Below are 18519 nucleotides of genomic sequence, written 5' to 3'. Positions count from 1 at the left end.
GAAAGCCCTTCCTGAGGGCAGGGCATTGCAAAGCCTTTCCTGAATCTTAAGGTTTTTTTTCTTTCCTTAGTCCAAACACTTATTAACGTCTTAATACTAGTTATTTTTGTATGGACATAGCAAGGGATACATTGAGGCTTGCAAGACAGCTCTCCTGGGAACATCTTGCCACACTCAACTATAGCACTCAGGCCAGATTAATCATTCTTCACCCTAGCAGGGTCCGAATCTAGTTATCACTGTTTGGATCATGACAGCATTTGTCCATGACCAAGCTCTTAACTTATAGTTAAGCATTAGGCACTTTGGCCAGGCCCATCTGGATGCCAGGGTAGCACACAACTCACCGCTTGCCCTGGGTCTGTCTTGTCCCTTGTCGGGACCCTGCTTTTGGGGGTGCTAGGAAGTAAGGGCAGCTAAGGCTTAGGTTGAGAGAACAGATGTCCAGGAGGAAAATAACATGTAGAGTCAAATGACTCCCAGGTTACAAAAGCATACATTTGCTAAGTCTTCCTGTGTCCATACAAAAAGGACATTGCTCTGAATAAACTATGCAAAGGACTCAAGGAGAAGAGAAAAACAATATTTACAAGTCAACAGAACACAAAGAAAGAAGCTACAAGTAAACACAGAGGAATGGGAGCACTGTAACAGGAGTAACCCAATAAACTTAAACTACCTGAGGCTATATAATCCTACACTTAATTATTGATTAATAATGTGAAGCTATTATTGTTGTCGATTCTCTAAAAAATTTCTATTATATATCATGAATGTAAGACTCCAACATTTAATTCAGGCAAGGAAATTAACTGGGGTGTATCTCCATATACATGCATATGTTCTAACTTGCCTTAAATACTATGTAACAGCAAAAGTAAGTTTTAGATATTATAAAGACTTTATACTATGGTAATAATATTCTCTCTTTAGATCACTGGATTCACTTTACAGTTTGCAAAACGACTGCAGATCAACATCCTAGCCAAGCCAGCAAAAAAAATTGAGTGAGTCTCTTGAATAAGGTTCAATGGTTTTTAGTACATCTGGGTATGCTTTTTTCAAATTTGCTTTTTGGGGGGGTTTGGGCAAAACATGTAGTGCTTCAGGGTTATTCCTGGCTCTCTACTGAGTAACTACTCCTGATGTTTTTTTCAGGGAAACATATGGTTTGCCAGGGTTCTAACCCAGTCAGCTGTCTACCAGGCGAATGTCTTACCCTCTTTACTATCACTCCAGCCTAAATTTTTCATATATTTTTTATGGAAAGTATAAAATTTATAATTATTTTTGCTTAATATTATTAAATAAATACCATTAAATACTTATAATCAATTTTATCTGTATTTTATAATTATATCTAGTGTTTACTATTATAATACCCAGTGGTGCTCAAGGCTTCCTCCTGACTGTGCTTAGAGATCACTTCTAGTGAGCTCAAGGAGCACAAGTGCCAGGGATTGAACCCAGTTTGGCTACTTGCAAGGCAGATATCCTGCCCGCTGTATTAACGCTTTGACACAAGATCTCTATTTTAAGTATGGGTAAAGAGAGTATTTTTTGCAATAAAAATTTTTAAATAATTGAGTTATAATTTTCAGTTGAGGAGTCTCTTGGTATTTTAGTGTCGACTTTGCCGTGAGGGTCTAATGTAGAAATGTACTGTTTCAGTGACTATATAAAAATGTACCAATTTACCTGTGCAAGTGTTATATTCTTCATGAAGTCTTTTCTTGGTCCACTCAGCTGGGCTGGCTCCAGTGCTAGGGCCTGAGGATGTGGTGATGCAGGTGCTCTGGAGACTCCAAAGGTACATGCAGTGTACTTGTGAGGCCCTAAGGTTCTGTGGATTCAATACGCTTCATAGTATCTCCTTGGATCATTAGTAAGCTCTTTTTTTAAGAAGTGTGATGGAGCTTGAGAATTTGAAATGAGAATTTTGAGTCAATTTTGTGTTTGTGTTTGGGGAGTAGGAAGGCAGGCAGGCATGCCTGGTGGTTCTCAGGAGCTCCCGAGGGGCTCCTCCTGCCTCTGTAGTCAGGTAGCTCCTGGCAGTGCCCAGGGCACCGTACAGTGTCAAGGATACCTATGCCTCCTGCATGAAAAACAGTATTATTAATAATACTTGATATTATTCTGGCATAATTTATTATTGGACTGGAGCGATAGCACAGCGGGTAGGGCGTTTGCCTTGCACGCAGCTGACCCGGGTTCAATTCCTCCGTCCCTCTTTGAGAGACCAGCAAGCTACAGAGAGTATCCCGCATGCAAGGCAGAACCTAGCAAGCTACCTGTGGAGTATTGGATGTGCCAAAAACAGTAACAGCAAGTCTCACAATGGAGACGTTACTGGCACCCACTTGAGCAAATCGATGAATAACGGGAGGACAGTTTACTGTTATAATATTCACAAATACCATATGTAGTAAAAAATATTGAGTAATATTTAATAATATTTTTGAGAGGTAGCAATTCCATTTTCTAGCTGCCCAAATATTTATATAGAATAGAAGTATTTTAGAATTATTGGCTTACTTTTTTGAGTAGAATTTATTGAAATCTAAAAGATGTGCCTAGAAAAAATCAACCAAATTAAAAATCTGTTTTATAAAGATTTCTGAGGTAAAATATGTTTGAGAAACAGCTATATTAAAACTTGAACACATCTTTTGGGGGGAGGAGCACGTGCACCTTGGCAGTACTCAGGACTTACTCCTGACTCTGTGTTCAGGGTTCACAGCTGGTGGACTTGGGGGACCATCTGGTGTGGTGGGAATTAAACCTGCATTGGCCGTAGGCTGAATCCACAGTACTATCACTCTGGCCTCTTAAACAATTTTTTAATAGAGTACAAATCTAAAAAAAGCTTAACTAAATTTCAAGAATAAATAATTTCTGAACATTTAGTATTGTAGTAATGATTGGGTTTTTCTTTTCATATATTAAATATTACATGTAATTATTTTATTAGTATATTTTTTAAATAAATTTCAATGTATATTACAGTGCATTAAAGAAGCTGAAGAATAATTACCTTGTGCCTCTTTTTTGGATTAATGAGGTAAATATATTAATTTGTTAGTCATTAGTTGTAGTGAACCTCTTTTTATGTAATTTTTTGTTTTGTAATTTAAATATTTAGATGTTTAGAATTTGAATTTGTATGTCTCAATTTCCCAGATGGATTTCCATATTATTATTTTGACATATTTTAGAAAATAAAATGACATAGTAATAAGATTTTGTTACTTTTCATAGTACTTTTTGTTACTTTTATTTTTATTTTTTTAAGAAATATTTTATTTTATGTTATTTATTTATTTATTTATTTTTTTGCTTTTTGGGTCACACCCGGCAATGCACAAGGGTTACTCCTGGTTCTGCACTCAGGAATCACCCCTGGCAGTGCTCAGGGGACCATATGGGATCCTGGGGATCGAACCCGGGTGGGCCGCATGCAAGGCAAACGCCCTACCCGCTGTGCTATCGCTCCAGGCCCAAGAAATATTTTATTGAATCACCGTGAAAAAAAGAAAGAAAAAAAATACAAAGCTTTCAGGTTTAAGTCACAGTCAAATACTGATTTAACACCCATCCCTTCACCAGTGCACCTGTTCCACCACCAAGAACCCCAATACACCCCCCTCCCACCCCACCCCCATCTAAGTAGCTAATGATATTCCCATTATTCTCTATATACCTTGAGTATATGCCATATTTCCATACAGAACTCACTATTATTGTTTGGAAATTTTACCCAACAATCAGACCTGCTGAATAGGCATCATCTAATAATTTCTCTTCATTGCTGAGAGTGAAGACTTAAAGTCTGCGCGGCCGCTAAATTGCGGCCGCGCGGTTTTGGGTTTCTAATATTTTAGCTCAGTTCAGAGTCAAAATGCATGGCTGCAAGAATCCACTCTGGTGCCAAAATGGGTGAGGAGACCTCAGGGTCACAGTCTATAGGCGCGGAGGATCTGCTTCTCATGCCGTGGCTACGGTTCATCTCTGGGCGCGTTACTTTTATTTTTAATAAGACAAAACTGTTCCCACCATTTTAGACTATCTTCAAATGGCGTCTTTTAAACTGTTGATTTTGTCAGAGGAGGAAAAGTCGTGTGTGTTTATAACCATAAATAACCCAAGACACACTGAATGTTATGGCAGTAATAAAAGCCAGTTGCACTTACAGAGACTGGGTTATAGTAGGCAAAGCATAAGCACTTTATTTCATTCTCTAACTGAAGATTTTATTAATGCAAATTGCAGACAGGCTCAGAAAATTCGCTGCGTAAGTCATCATAGGGAGTGAAATTGTCAATACTTGTCATTTCCTCTGACATGAAGGAACATTCTTTTAAAAACAGTGAAACATTTCAAGAAGATTGTTTTGAAGGTCAAATGATATAATTTTGAAAAGTGGTATATAACATTTTTAAATGGCATGGGTCTATATTTGACTTTTAAAATATTATGCCTTGCCGTTTTACTGTCTTAATTCCAAGTAAAAGGATTCCACTGGCTTATCTTATACAGATAATTTACATAAATAACTCATACCTGTGTATTTGATTTATATAAGGGAAGGATTTTTGAATGCTTTTGCTTTGTTAATCTACCTAAAAAGTCTTCCCAAATAATTCCAATATTTAATTTGACTACAGACTGCTTCCATTGATGAAGAAAATGCAGCAATGTTCAGAAGTAAAGTGACTGAGAAATTAAGCCTCCTTGCTCTCCTAGAATTGATATTACTCATTGTTGGTGGGATAATGTTTGTTGCTTTTATGATCTCATACTGTGCATGCAGATCAAAGAAAGAAAAATAAGTAAGTATATCTCAAGTCTATAAATTATTTCTATAACATTAGCTTCTATATTAATTTTTTAATGATATCAAAGAGGATTTATAAATCATGCTGAAATATTTCTGTAAATGTCTAGTCAGCTCTCATTTAATGTATCTCCAATTTTGAGATTCACAATTTAAAGTGAAATTCGAAACCTGTATGAAAACTGCCTTATCATGTCAAGCACACATTAATAGCATCTTTAATTTTGGGAGAGATAGGAAAAAGATGAAATTGTCACCTTTGAAGTTAATACAATATAACTCTGTAGAAAGTTATGACTTTCAATTTATTTTCTGCTATTTAACTATTAAAAAGTCACCATTTAATATGTCACAGATTATAAAATATTTTGTAAACTTGCAAAGACAGCAGATACGTGGAGAGAGGAAAATTTTATAAAGGAACAAAAATGAAAGAAATTTAATAAATTAGAAATTAATAAAGCTAAAAACTCACATAATATAAAGGACCTACTTAAAAATAAACACTAGAAAAATTAAATGTAAACTTATATTTGAAGGCCAGGGTGATCCTGCAGAGGTTTCATGCAGATGATCCAGGTACAATTCCCGGCATGACATGGTTCCCTGGAGTATTGCAGAGAATATTCCAGGGAATATCCCTCTGTCTAGAGCTAGAAATACACCCTGAGCATCTCTGTATAGAGCTGGAAATAGGCACATCCACTCAAATTTAAATTTTATATGAAGATTAACTATTGATATAAGCCAGTCCTAGTGTATATAAATAAGTTGTATATATACATTGAACAGAAACACATTTGCACCTTACATATTTAATGTAGTTAATTTTGAAAGCAAAGAGTGACTGGCATGGGAAAATGAAGTACACTTCAAAATGTCATTTCTTTTATTATATTGCTTTGTATATATGACAAGGTTAAAAAATAAATTTGAATGCAATTGCAGAGGAAGAGAAATTTGTGTTCAGCAGAGTAAAACAAAATAATTAAAAGTTTAGGGGCCGAATCAGGGAAACAGACAGTATTTGAGTCCTGACAAAATCCTAGAGATAGTTCAGTGGGTCCCATTTTAGATTGTAGTGCCCAAAAACACTTACTTAGAAACAGGAATGGATAATTAATTCTATTTTCCCTTCCCTTCTTTAATGAGCCTGGGTGACACTGTAGTTGTGGGTGGAGAACTTCCGCTGCCTTCCTGTCCAGTTACCGCCCAACACCAAAAAGTGACAATACAAATTAGAGCTCTGCTTTTGTTATGCAATCTACAAACTGAAAACATGTTTTCAAAAAAAAAAAAAAAAGACAAACTTTTGACCCTATGTTGTCTTATGGAGATATTGTGGAGGCTGACACTGATAAATAATTTTTATCGAGATTTTACTATTTCTACAATCATGCTCAAGTTATACATTAATTACCAAATCTATCCCCAATTTAATTTTAAAATAATATTTTCAAGAAAAAGCATGAATTGCTCAAATTATTCAAAGTATAAAGTATGATTTAAGGATAAATATTTGTTTTTTATGAGACAGAGCTGACTTGTAGGGAGGCACCCAAAGATTTTTCTAGATCATTTATTCACTGACAAAAATTAAACAATTGTGCTTATAATTTTTTTAACAGAAGATATAAAAGATACTTCTATCTGATTCTGTAGCACTGAAGCACTGTTGTCCTGTTATTCAAATCGATATCTGTATCTAGATACATCTATCTGTTTATCATCTATCTATATCACTGTATCACTGTCACTTGCCTGAGCGGGCACCAGTAACATGTCCATTGTGAGACTTGTTGTTACTGTTTTTGGCATATTGAATAAGCCATGGGGAGCTTGCCAGGCTCTGCCTTGCAGGCGGGATACTCTTGGTACCTTGCCGGGCTCTCTGAGAGGGACGGAGGAATCGAACCCAGGTCAACCATGTCCAAGGCAAACACCCTACCGGCTGTGCTATCACTCCAGCCCCTATCTGATTCATATACATAAAAAGTCTGAAAATTTCTGATTTAAGTCATACTGAAAGTGGACAAACTTTGTAATTGTTTTATTAAGTGTTAAGTAATTTAGTGTTAAGTTTATTAACAAAATAAGATATCAGAGCGATAGACAGATATGAAGATGAGAAGTAACCATTAGATTTGAAGAAGACGCATAAATCTTTGACTAAAGGTCCAAGATAGTTCAGGGGGTAAAGCACTTGCCTTCAATTCCAGTTCGATTTCTGGCACCACACAGCATGTCACAAGCACTGTAGCAGCGAACTCTGCGTACAGCAAGGTCTAATCCCCAAACAGACAAAAAATATTCAATTGTTTTTCTCTCTTTGAGCTTGTAAATGCAATTTTCACATCTCCTAAAATTTATATGACAGTGAAAAGAGGGAAGTTGTTCTGACATTATATTCCTTAGATTTGATGTAATATATTATCTTATATATTTTGTAATAGTCAAGACACATATTTTATGCCTTGAAGCATAGACTAAAGTTCAGAGCCCAGTAAAAGATTCAACTATTCTTTGGAATTTATCTGGAAAATAGATACCTAAATAAAGGGAATTTTCTGTATTGTGTGGCTTTATATACTACGTGACTTACATTGTAAGAAATATAACTTAATTATAATAGTTTCAGATCTTTGTGCTAAGAAAAATATTGGTCTAGGTTGCTTGATATATAGGTATCTAAAGTTGCACAGTGAGTAAGAACGAGAGAAGAGAATATAAAGGTGAGATCTTATTTGTAGTGGAGAAGGAATATATTCAAAATGTAAGGCCAGTATAGGTGTGGGAGCAATCTTGTAAAAACATCAAACCGATAAATTTTGTTCCACCCTTATTCTATTTTCAGTTTGCATAGTTGAGGACCTTTGTGGAAAGAGAGGACATCATGACTGAAATGAATAGGGAATAAAGTGATGGGTATTTTTGTAAAGTCCATGCCCTACATATTAAAGAAGAGAATTTCATTAATGAAGACTTCTGAGGAGTTATCTTATCATAGAAACACAGATTATGGGGAAGTATTAAGCACCTTCATCTTTTTATTGAGACCAAAAAGCAGGTTTCTGACTATTCCTTTTCTGTTATTTGTTTGAACTATCTAGTAATGGTACATATTTTCCATAGATATCTGAATAATAACTTATAGTAGTGGTCCCTATGTTTGTAAAATGATAGTGATAACCAGTAGTAATTTCTGACTTTTCTTTCCTTTTCCTCCTTCTACCCCAGCCTGGTTGCCAGCAGATAGAGTATATGTTTAGTAGAAATACCAGTAGAACACCAAGTTATCAGTGGAAAAATAAATTAATGGACAACAGGGTTTCCTGGATATGAAAATTTCTCCTGTACATAGCTTTATAATGGCATTTTATATTTGTATTATGTTTTATGTATTACTTAAGACTAGCTTATCAAATAAAAGAAATTACTAACAATAGGCCAAAGTATCTAATATGACACATTTAGTATATTTATTAAAAATAGGAAGGATGGAATTATAAAGCATACGTAAGTCACTAAATGTATATAATACATTACAGTTGTGTGAGGGACAAAAGTATCTTATTTATATCCTTGTAGTAAGAGGTAAGCAAAACAAGACTATACATATCTATGAAAGAGTTGTTCATTTACACCTTGGCCAGACCAACTCACTCTCTAATACACAAAATAGATTCTGACACCAAATATGTTCTGTATTTTGGAGTTCCTTTTTCTTTTCTTTTCCTTTCTTTATTCTTTTCTTTTCTTTTCTTTTCTTTATTCTTTTCTTTTCTTTTCTTTTTCTTTCCTTTCCTTTTTCTTTCTCTTCTCTTCTCTTCTCTTCTCTTCTCTTCTCTTCTCTTCTCTTCTCTTCTCTTCTCTTCTCTTCTCTTCTCTTCTCTTCTCTTCTCTTCTCTTCTCTTTTTCTTTTCTTTTCCTTTCTTTTCTTTTTTTTCTTTTCTTTTATTTCTTTTCTTTTCTTTCCTGTTTTGGAACCATACGAGGCAATGCTCAGTGGCTACTCCTAGCTCTTGTCAGGGATCATTTATGGTGGTGCTCAGGGGACCACATGTGGTTCCAGGGATAGAATTCAGGTTGACACAAGCACACAAGGCAAGCTTCTTACTCACTGTGTTATCTCTCCAGTCCTGTGGAAGTCCTATTTTTAAGCTCCAGAGCTGGTATTAACATTCTCTGTTTCAAAAGGGAAGCTCATTACATATAAAAGGTAGAACATAAAAAAGTATGTATATTAGGGTTTAGTTATAGTACAGCATCTACCCTGCTTGTATCCTGCCGTGCGTTTGTAAGCCTACCCTAATGCTTTTCCTTAACTTCTCACTGTGCATTTTAAATTGATCAATAAATTATGTTAATCAGACATCTAAAATTTTATGAAGTTTTCTGTTTCAAGATTCTGGGACAATAATTGCCTATTGAAAGAATCTGCAACATCAAGATGATTTTGTTTTTTTTTTACTGGAATCATTAAAAGTTTATTTAGAACAATTTAGAATGCAAAATATGAAGAAAGCATTCAATAGACTTGCTAAGCAAACAAGTTATACATATACTATTATTATAAAAGCATAGACAGTAAAAGATCAAGTAGGACATTTTTTTTAAATGGCAACATTCTTGGTAGTAAATTCCTAAAATTATCTTGTTGTAAAAGACTTGAACTGCTTGAGAAAGGTAAATTATGGCCCAAATATGTAGATATCAAAAGCTAGAAATAGTCATCAGATTGTCTCCTGGGAAATGTTCACTGTCACTGTCACTACCATCCTGTTGTTCATCGATTTGCTTGAGCGGGCACCAGTAACATCTCCATTGTGAGGCTTGTTGCTATTGTTTTTAGTATATTGAATACGCCAAGGGTAGCTTGCCAGGCGCTGCCATGTGGGCAAAATACTCTTGGTAGCTTGCCGGGCTCTTCGAGAGATGCAGAGGAATCAAACCAGGGTCAGCCGCGTGCAAGGCAAATGCCCTACCCGCTGTGCTATCGCTCCAGTAATATGATCTGGAGATTACAACTTTCAAATATTTCTCATAGGTTTTAATATTTATTATAAGCACAAAATCTACACTTTCAGTGGTGTTTTCAAATGAAGTGAAGACTTTCTAAAATTACATGAATTCTTGAGCCTGAATTCCAAGATGGAGGATAAAGGTTCTTTAGAACGTTTTGTAAAATTCACTGTAGGAATGTGAAGAACTTTGGCAAAGCAATTGCTCACATGCCCATTTGATTGTGATTAGCTCTTTACAGAGGAGAAGCTGAGATTAGTCAGACACCAGAACTATGAGATGGTTCTAGGGCAGATCTCTGGAAATCCTAGAGCCCTAAGCAACAGAAAATCTAGCATTAATTGACAAAATACAGAGATAAGGATAGATGGCTAAGAAAGATTGAGAGTATTATGATCCAATTAATCTAGCATTGGAATTCTCTGGGACATTTACTTTTTCGTTTGTTTAATTTGTTTGGTTTTTTCTAGTAGTACTCAGGAAACCTAGAGAACCCTTCAATTCTCAGCTGCTTTACTCAGGGATCCATACAGTGCCCAGGATTGAACTAAGGCTGGATGCATGAAAGAAAAGCACCTTAAACACTGTATTACCTCTCTGGCCCAGGGGTATATGATATTTAAAAAAATTTACATTAGATACTGTAGTTTACAGAACTGTTATTGGTAAGCTTCATATGTTAACCATTCTAGCACCACACCCTCCACTAGAGTGTCACATTAACCAGTGTCACTTTAACACCTGGGAAATGTTAAAAGGAAAAATACCTTAATTTCTAAGGGATGGGTGAGATTTTTAAAGTATTACTGTATGAAATGGAAAACTTGGCCATTGACCATTTTAAGTGGAACAACTATTTATGGCCAATTAACTAACAAATTGCAGACACATGTATTGATAGTTAAGCCTACAGAAACATATGTCATACTTTTGGCACCATATATACTCTGACATTTGCCACTACCAAGTTTGGTGATTGTAGTACAAACACAATCGCAGACAACACCCAGAATGTGTGTGGTAGTTTTCCAACTTAACTTTGTTTACAAAAACAAGCATAAACTAAAATTGGTTCACTGATCATATTTTTGTTGATTTCTGTTCCAAAAGGTATTTAAACTTTAATTATTTTTGTAATATATTTTTCAGTATCAAACACAGTGATTGTAATACTTTTTAATAATAAGGTTTCAGGCATATCTTGTTCTAACATCATAGCCTCTACTTCCATTTATCATTGTCTCAGGGTTTCCTGCCATTCATCCCCTGACCCCGATCATAACAAGGGTATTTAACCTCTTACTTTATTTTGTTTTATGTTACTGTACTTATTCGGTGGTGGGACACATAACTTCTAGTACTCAGGGATACTCCTGGCTCTGTGTTCAGGGATCATTCCTTCGCAATGCTTGGGAGGTCAGACAAGAGCCTTAACCCCTGTATTATCTATCCAGCCCATTATTTAAACTTTTAGGTTGAAGTATGACTCGTAACTATTTGGAGTGACTTGCTTAATCTGAAAAATTTAGATTAATTTCAGATAGTACTAAGAGTACAATGGCTTTTTTCATCACTAGGGAAAGAATCTGATCTGTCACATTTATAATTTGGGCTATAAAAAATAGACTTTTGATGTGGGAACCTTCCAGGCAGTATTGATGGAGACCATGTGCCATTCCTCGTGGCAGTAGCCTATTGGTTCAGCATGTTAGTGCTTCCATCCAGATGTGACCCTGTGCAGTTACTATAGTGCTAGGGTCACCAAAGTGGTACTTGGAGGCCTCCACGCCGATACTCAGCAATGCTCACGAAGGTATATGATACCAAGTATTTTACCCTGGTGTGGCCCAGGAACCCTAAACCCTGTACCATTCCCTTACCTCCCGAGAATAGGTATTATTTTAATTGATTGAGTTGCTTACACATATCAACAATAAAACTTTTGACTTTGGCTTTAGGTTATTTTCAAGTGAAATTGCTCTGCATGATACTATCTGGATGATTGAAAAAGAATTATTATCGCCCTTTAATACTTGAATTAAATTGATGTGTGTCTTAGTTTCTGGATCTCTCAGATAAAGGTGCTGGCACATCCATCATAAAGTGGTTTTGAGAATAAAATCAGTGCAGTTAACATAAGTAATTAAACTAGATAAAGGTGGTTTTTTTTTAAAACAAAATAAGCCAAATACCCCAAACTTAAGACCATATAAACTTGATAGATCATAGCAATTGTTGCTTTTCTGATGACTCAAATTTTTTTGCTAAATAAAATTGATATCACTGGGAAAACATCACTGAAATTAAACCTTTAGAACAAAGAACTGAAAAAAATAGTATTTTAATGTATTGTATCCTAGATTGAACCTATCCTAATCATTAGCTTATAAATTAGGCTATATTATTTATGGTGTTGAAAGAGGACACATGATATCCCTGGAGAGTCAAAATGTCTTTTATTCACAGAAGTTAATGTATGAATATCAGCATATTTTTGTCAATTAATCCCATGGTTCCCTGGGATGATACAGTGAAGCTTTGTTGGTTGCTATGTGCATAGTAAACTTGTATTATAACTGAGAAAGGCTGAATTTCAGTATTCCACCACTTGGAAAATAAGCAGAATGCAAAATTTTCTGTGTGAGGATAGGAGTGAGAAATTTCTTTTTTCCTTGTTGATTACTGCAAACATAAACCAGGAAAAAAAAAACAGGTAAAGAGCAATTCAACCCTTAATTTCTTGCACAAGCTACTTGAATCTGAAATCAAGAAAGCAAAAGAAAAAAAAAAAAAGAAAGCTGCAAGCAGCCCAGCCTGAATAGTTTGTGATAGGTTATTTTTTTTTCCCTTTTGTTAACTGTGTGGCAAAGATCTTTGTAAACTTGATAAACAGCACTAAACTGACTTCTTGGAGTATTTCAGTTTTATTGTGCTAAAAATTTCCCAGAGAAAAAGAGCTTTCAATATTAAAAAAATGTTTTATAACCATTAATTTCTTTTATTGAAGAATAATTGCATAAGAATGCAATACATTTTAAAAAATACTTGGATGTCACTATTTTGCTTGGTTGTCACAATTTATATCTTGGTATTTTTAAAATATTATTGGAAGATAACATCACTTTTAATCTGTGCATGAGTATAAAGTACTTTGGACTGAAAGAGTTATAAAGATTTCCAGTGTTTGAAAAATTGTTTACTCCATTCTGTAACCTTTACTGACATTCACCTTAGTCATCTGATAACTGTTATGACTGTACTGTTTAACATTTGCACCACAAGGTACATTCCTGCCTACACAGATACCATTTTTAAAAATTAAGATCAACTGTTTCTTTAGTACCTTGCCATCAACTTGCTGAAATGTTCTCCCTAATTCATATATGTGAGAGAGCTGACTAATGATTCCATATTTCATTATACTTATAACTTCTTCATTCCCTAGTAAATTCTCTTCTACAATGACATTAAGAGACATCCATCTGTTTATGACATGGAAAGTCTATTCAGGAGGAAAAGTAAGAAATATTTTAGCTGTAGCAGAGACAGTGGTGGCCATACATACTTAATCCAGTTGTCTTCATTTCTCAGAATCCTAAAATTTAGGATGGGTCGTGATCATGAAACAACATTTCCATAGAAACATCAATAAGCTTTAAACTCCTGTCCCTTGTCCTGACACTGCAGTTGAAGTGGGTTCTTCTTAGCTTGGCTCCTGGGTGACCTCGTGGAGTACAACACCTAGCTCATAATTTTGAGTCTCATATATGAGAAAGAAATAAGTTGTCAAACTATTGTGGAGAAATATCTGCATTATTACAAAAGTGAATTCAATTTGTAATATTAAAAGATCCCCCGAAGCTGGACGTTTTAAAGAGGTATTTGAGTTATCAATTGTCTGTATACACTCAGTTAATGAACGTGAACATACTGAAAGTATTTATCTTTGAGAAGTAAGAGGTCCTAGAGGTGTCACTTGCAACTCAAATTATCAAATTCAATAATGGGTACTATATAAAAATAATGAGACTGATGGAATACTTAAATTAATGAAGAGCTGATAGATATATTAGCATGCTATATATTCCAAGTCGTGATTATTCCTTTAATTCAGTGGGGTTTTGTTGTTGCTGTTGTTTTTAATTTTTGCTTGTTTTTCAGTTCCAGGCTGCACCCAGCTGTTCTCAGGGCATATTTCTGCTTGGGTGCTCAGGGCTCACTCTTGATGGGGTTCTGGAAGCCTTATGCAATGCCCGGGATCAAAGTGCTGTTTGGCTGCATGCAAGACAAGCGCCTAAACCTATGTGCTATTTCTCAGTTCCTGAGTTTTTTTCTTTTTGTCTTTTTTTCCACAAAATGTCTAGAGCATTAAAAATTTCAATTAGGCCAGTTTGGGAATGTAGCTCAGTGGTAGGGTGCCTTATATATCTGAGACCCTGGATGAAATCTCCGGGTACCAAGAATGAAAAAAAAATGCTAAATGAACAGCTAACCTTGAACAAAGAAGTTGGATATATGAAGTGGAACAAAAAAGCCAATAAATAGTACTAGGAAAACTGGATGATGGCATGCAAAAAATGGAAATGGAATTTTATCTCACATATACAAAAAAATAATTCAAAAATCATTAACAGACCTTGAGATTAATCCATAAAATATATTGAGGAAAATATGTATGTAACACTTTAAGTTCTCAAAAGCATCTTCAATAATTTTATGTCACCTCCAAAAAAGTATTGAAAACTAAGATACCCCAAAAGTAAATGGGACATTATCATTTTTTGAAGTTTCTGCCTGGCAAAAGAAGATATTCTCATAAAATATTAATATATTGTTCAAGCGGGCACCAGTAACGTCTCTCATTGTGAGACTTATTGTTACTGCTTTTAACATATCCAATACGCATGGGTAGCTTGCCAGGCTCTGCTGTGCGGGCTCCATACTCTCAGTAGCTTGCCAGGCTCTCCGAGAGGGGCGGAGGAATCAAACTCGGGTTGGCCACGTGAAAGGCGAAAGCCCAACCGCTGTGCTGTCGCTCCAGTCATAAAATATTAATATTTAAAGTAAATAAAGCACCCATACATCTCAGAAACACAGAAACTAACAACCCCATCAAGAAATGGGGAAAGGAAATGAACAGACATTTCCATGAAGAGGTCACACTAATAGTCAATAAACTTGTGAAAGAGTGTTCATAATCACTTATTATCAGGAAAACATAAATCAAAACAAGTTCTTACTTCCCATCAGCAACATTGGTAAAATTAAAAATTCTGGAAACAACTTGTATAGGCAACGATGTGTTTAAAAAAGGAAAACTCATTCAATGTTGGTGGGAATGTTCTTTGAGTCACAGTTGGAAGATGTCTAGAAAAACTAAGAATAGAGCTTCTATCTGACCCAGCAATTTCACTTCTTGGCAAAGACACTGCAAAGACACTAATCCCAAAGATTTATACACACCTATGTTCACTGGACCTTGTATTAATAACCAGGATATGGAAACAACCAAAATGTCAGGACAGATGAATGAATAAAAAAGTTGTGTTTTATATATATATACATATATGTGTGCATATATATATATACATAATGAATATTATGCAGCAGTAAGAAGGCTAAAATCATTCAATTTTTTCAACTTGGAGGAAATCATGTTGAATAAAATTAGCCAGAGTGAATTGGACAAACATAGGATGATCTCATTCAACTTAATGTAAATGGAAACAAAATAAGGAAATAAATAAGTTTGTTTAAATACATATATTTAATATATATATATATACATATATATATATATACTGGAAAGGGAGGGAATAGGTAGTCTGAATGTAACAAAGAGCCACGAGTGGAGTGTTATGAGCACTCTTGTGGTGAGGTAAAGTCACTGTGTATATCAAGAATATAAATGTCTGGGCTGGAGTGACAGCACAGCGGGTATGGTGTTTGCCTTGCACGCGGCCGACCTGGGTTCAATTCCCAGCATCCCATATGAAAATGAAATTTGGGGAATAATAACATTTGAAAATGAATTTTGGGGAATAATATTTGTCAAATATTGTCAAAATAATAATAATAACATTTGTCAAAAATTGGTCCACCCTGAAGTAGCCCAAAAGCATGAAGATCAAGTCCCACTGAGATGTGAATCCTAAACTCTCTGGAAGCACAAAACCGAGGCGCCACCCAGAGCTGGGTGGACCAACTCGGAAAAGAAGAAACTACGGAAAATGTATAGGTCATGAAAAGAATAGGACCATCAACAGTGCAAGACTTATCCAGGACAGTGCCCAGGCTAACTTTTATGTCAATGGAGAAATCCAGGCCAAGAAAATTTCAGAAATCCTATCTAATCTCCCCAAAGCCATGTAAGACTTTATAACCCTGTGTTCTCTTTTGAACAGGTTATTTCTCTCTTTCTCTGCTCTAATATCCCCTGCTCTTACAGAAGCCCATATTCTCTCTTGAGCACTTAATCCTCTCTTTTCTCTTCTCACACTTCTGAAGTAAATTTCTTTCTATAAAAATTATTTTCTTTACATATTTTGCTGCCTCCTGAAATCTGTTTCTTCAAGGCAAAGTGATGGACATGGAACATCTGTGCTGAGTTTAGGACTCTTTCCTTTTCTGCAAAGAATAATTTCTCACTCCAGCCAGAGTCCATAACTCTATGCAGAACAAATGGACTTGAGGCAGCTTGTTGGCTACCTTGTGGGGCTGGCCATGGGGCAAGAGTGTCCATGCTGTGTAGCCCTCCTACCCGACTTTACCAGCCCTGACCCAAACCAGGCATTTGCCCAGGTGGACAAGGTTGGGCCAAGCAGAGAGGTGGAACCACTCTTCTTCCCTCGCTCCCCATTTTTTCAAGCCACCTGCAACAAATGGATAAGGTAAGAAATTTGCTTTAGGACACGTCCATGGCTTGTGAAAGGTGGCTGATTGCAATAATAACCATAAACTGTTATTTACTTTTAAAATCTTTTGTGGTTCTTTCATCAAGAAATGTTGGAGATATCTTCTTTAATAGGGCACTTTGTAGAGCTGACATTTGTGTTTTGACAAAGACATATCACTCAGCTAATATAACTATACTCTGTATTTAACTATAGTCAATCACTAGACCAGGCTGCAAATATTTATCTATTGACTAGTTTGTACTTCTGGAAAAACAGTGACCTCATTATATACAGACCTATACCAATCTCTTGGCACACTCAAGTGCAATATGCAAAAAAATCAAAATAATTTCATAAAGAAGCTAACTGGGCTTGTAAAAATATAACACCAGAAAAATTGAAACTATTTAATACTCAAATACATGGAGACTTATTTGAAGATAAAAATGGAGATCATCAGTTTAATTAATGACAGTGAAATATTAAATGGCAATGACTGCTTCTGGAGAAGCTGTAAAAGCAAGAGGAACCAACGAACTACCCAGGGGAAAGAATGAACTTTCCATTAAAACAAGTTTTAATTCTAGCGAGTTTCAACAAGCTGATCTCAGGGAAAATTTCTGTAAACTAAAGCACAACTACCAGTAGTTAGCACAAACAATGTGTTTCTATGCTGGCTTATTTTTTTTTAAAGGGGGTAAATTGCTGTTGTTAAATATAAAAAAAGTAAATGAAGGTCTGGCAAGATAGTACACTGGGTACTGCACTTGTCTTGCATGTGGCTCACCAGAGTTTAATCCTCAAATCCCATATGATCCGCCCAGCCCCTCCAGGAGTGATAGCTATATACTGAGCAAGGAGTAAGCCCTCGGTACTACCGGAGTGGGAAACAAAACAAAATAAATAAATAAAATAAAAACTTTTGATCACAGAATTGGAGTAACCAGCAAAATTATACATATATACATTACATTTAGTAATATAGAACTACCACTAATTCTAAATTTCGTCATTTAACATTTTTAAAACTTCTTAAAGGGTTAAGTTTCATAAAAATAAATACTGATGAATGTCATTTTTTATCTTTAAATACCTATATTCATTTTTATTTAATTTATAATTTAATGCATAAATCAAAATGAATTATAGGTATTTAAAGACAAGTAGAAATCTAAATAACAAATGAAACTACTTTTACTCCCATCTTTCTACCCATGACAGGATCTCGAAAAATAAATCAAAGTATAAAAGAACATAAACAGAAATAAGGTACATATATTTTTTGCTTTTGGGGGTTACTCCTGGCTCTGCACTCAGGAATTATTCCTGGTGGTACTCAGGGGACCATATGGGATGCTGGGAATCGAACTTGGGTCAGCTTCATGCAAGGCAAATGCCCTACCCGCTGTGCTATTGCTCCAGCCCAGTAGGTATATTTTTTGAAATATCACTTTTTTGTTTCTAGAGACTTTTCATACTGATGAAAAAAGCATCTTGAAGTAGAATAGAGGAGGAGTGGGAAAAGACAAATCAATGAATACAGTCGTAGCATTTGTAATTGGTGGTGCAGGTGGTAGGTGCTTGGGCCACAGGCAGCACTGCCCGGATATGCTCCTGCTTCTCAAAGGTTGCTCAGGAGGCACCATGTGGTGCCAGGGATCCAGCCATAGTAGGTCACAAGGCAAAGCAAGTATCCTTAACACCTATACTATCTTTCTGGCCTACTATTTATAATTTTAATTTAAAATCTCATTATATCAGTGGGAG

At 35.5% G+C, this 18519-nt stretch overlaps 1 protein-coding gene across 1 annotated transcript in view; it reads left to right on the top strand.

Annotated features, from left to right (window-relative positions):
- Positions 1–18519, top strand: part of LOC101545905 (platelet glycoprotein 4-like) — a 203313-nt gene that overhangs the window by 184416 nt on the left and 378 nt on the right. The window contains exons 12-15 of the mRNA XM_055123813.1: positions 934–1007; positions 3007–3061; positions 4665–4829; positions 16432–16746. Of these exons, the coding sequence (XP_054979788.1) occupies positions 934–1007; positions 3007–3061; positions 4665–4829 (294 nt within the window). The 3' untranslated portion in view covers positions 16432–16746. The remainder of the gene's footprint in view (positions 1–933; positions 1008–3006; positions 3062–4664; positions 4830–16431; positions 16747–18519) is intronic.

Source organism: Sorex araneus, chromosome 1 (genome assembly GCF_027595985.1).
Source record: "Sorex araneus isolate mSorAra2 chromosome 1, mSorAra2.pri, whole genome shotgun sequence".
NCBI classification, from domain to species: domain Eukaryota; kingdom Metazoa; phylum Chordata; class Mammalia; order Eulipotyphla; family Soricidae; genus Sorex; species Sorex araneus.
The sequence above is the reverse complement of the archived record's forward strand: the minus strand, read 5'-3'. Positions and strand labels throughout refer to the sequence as shown.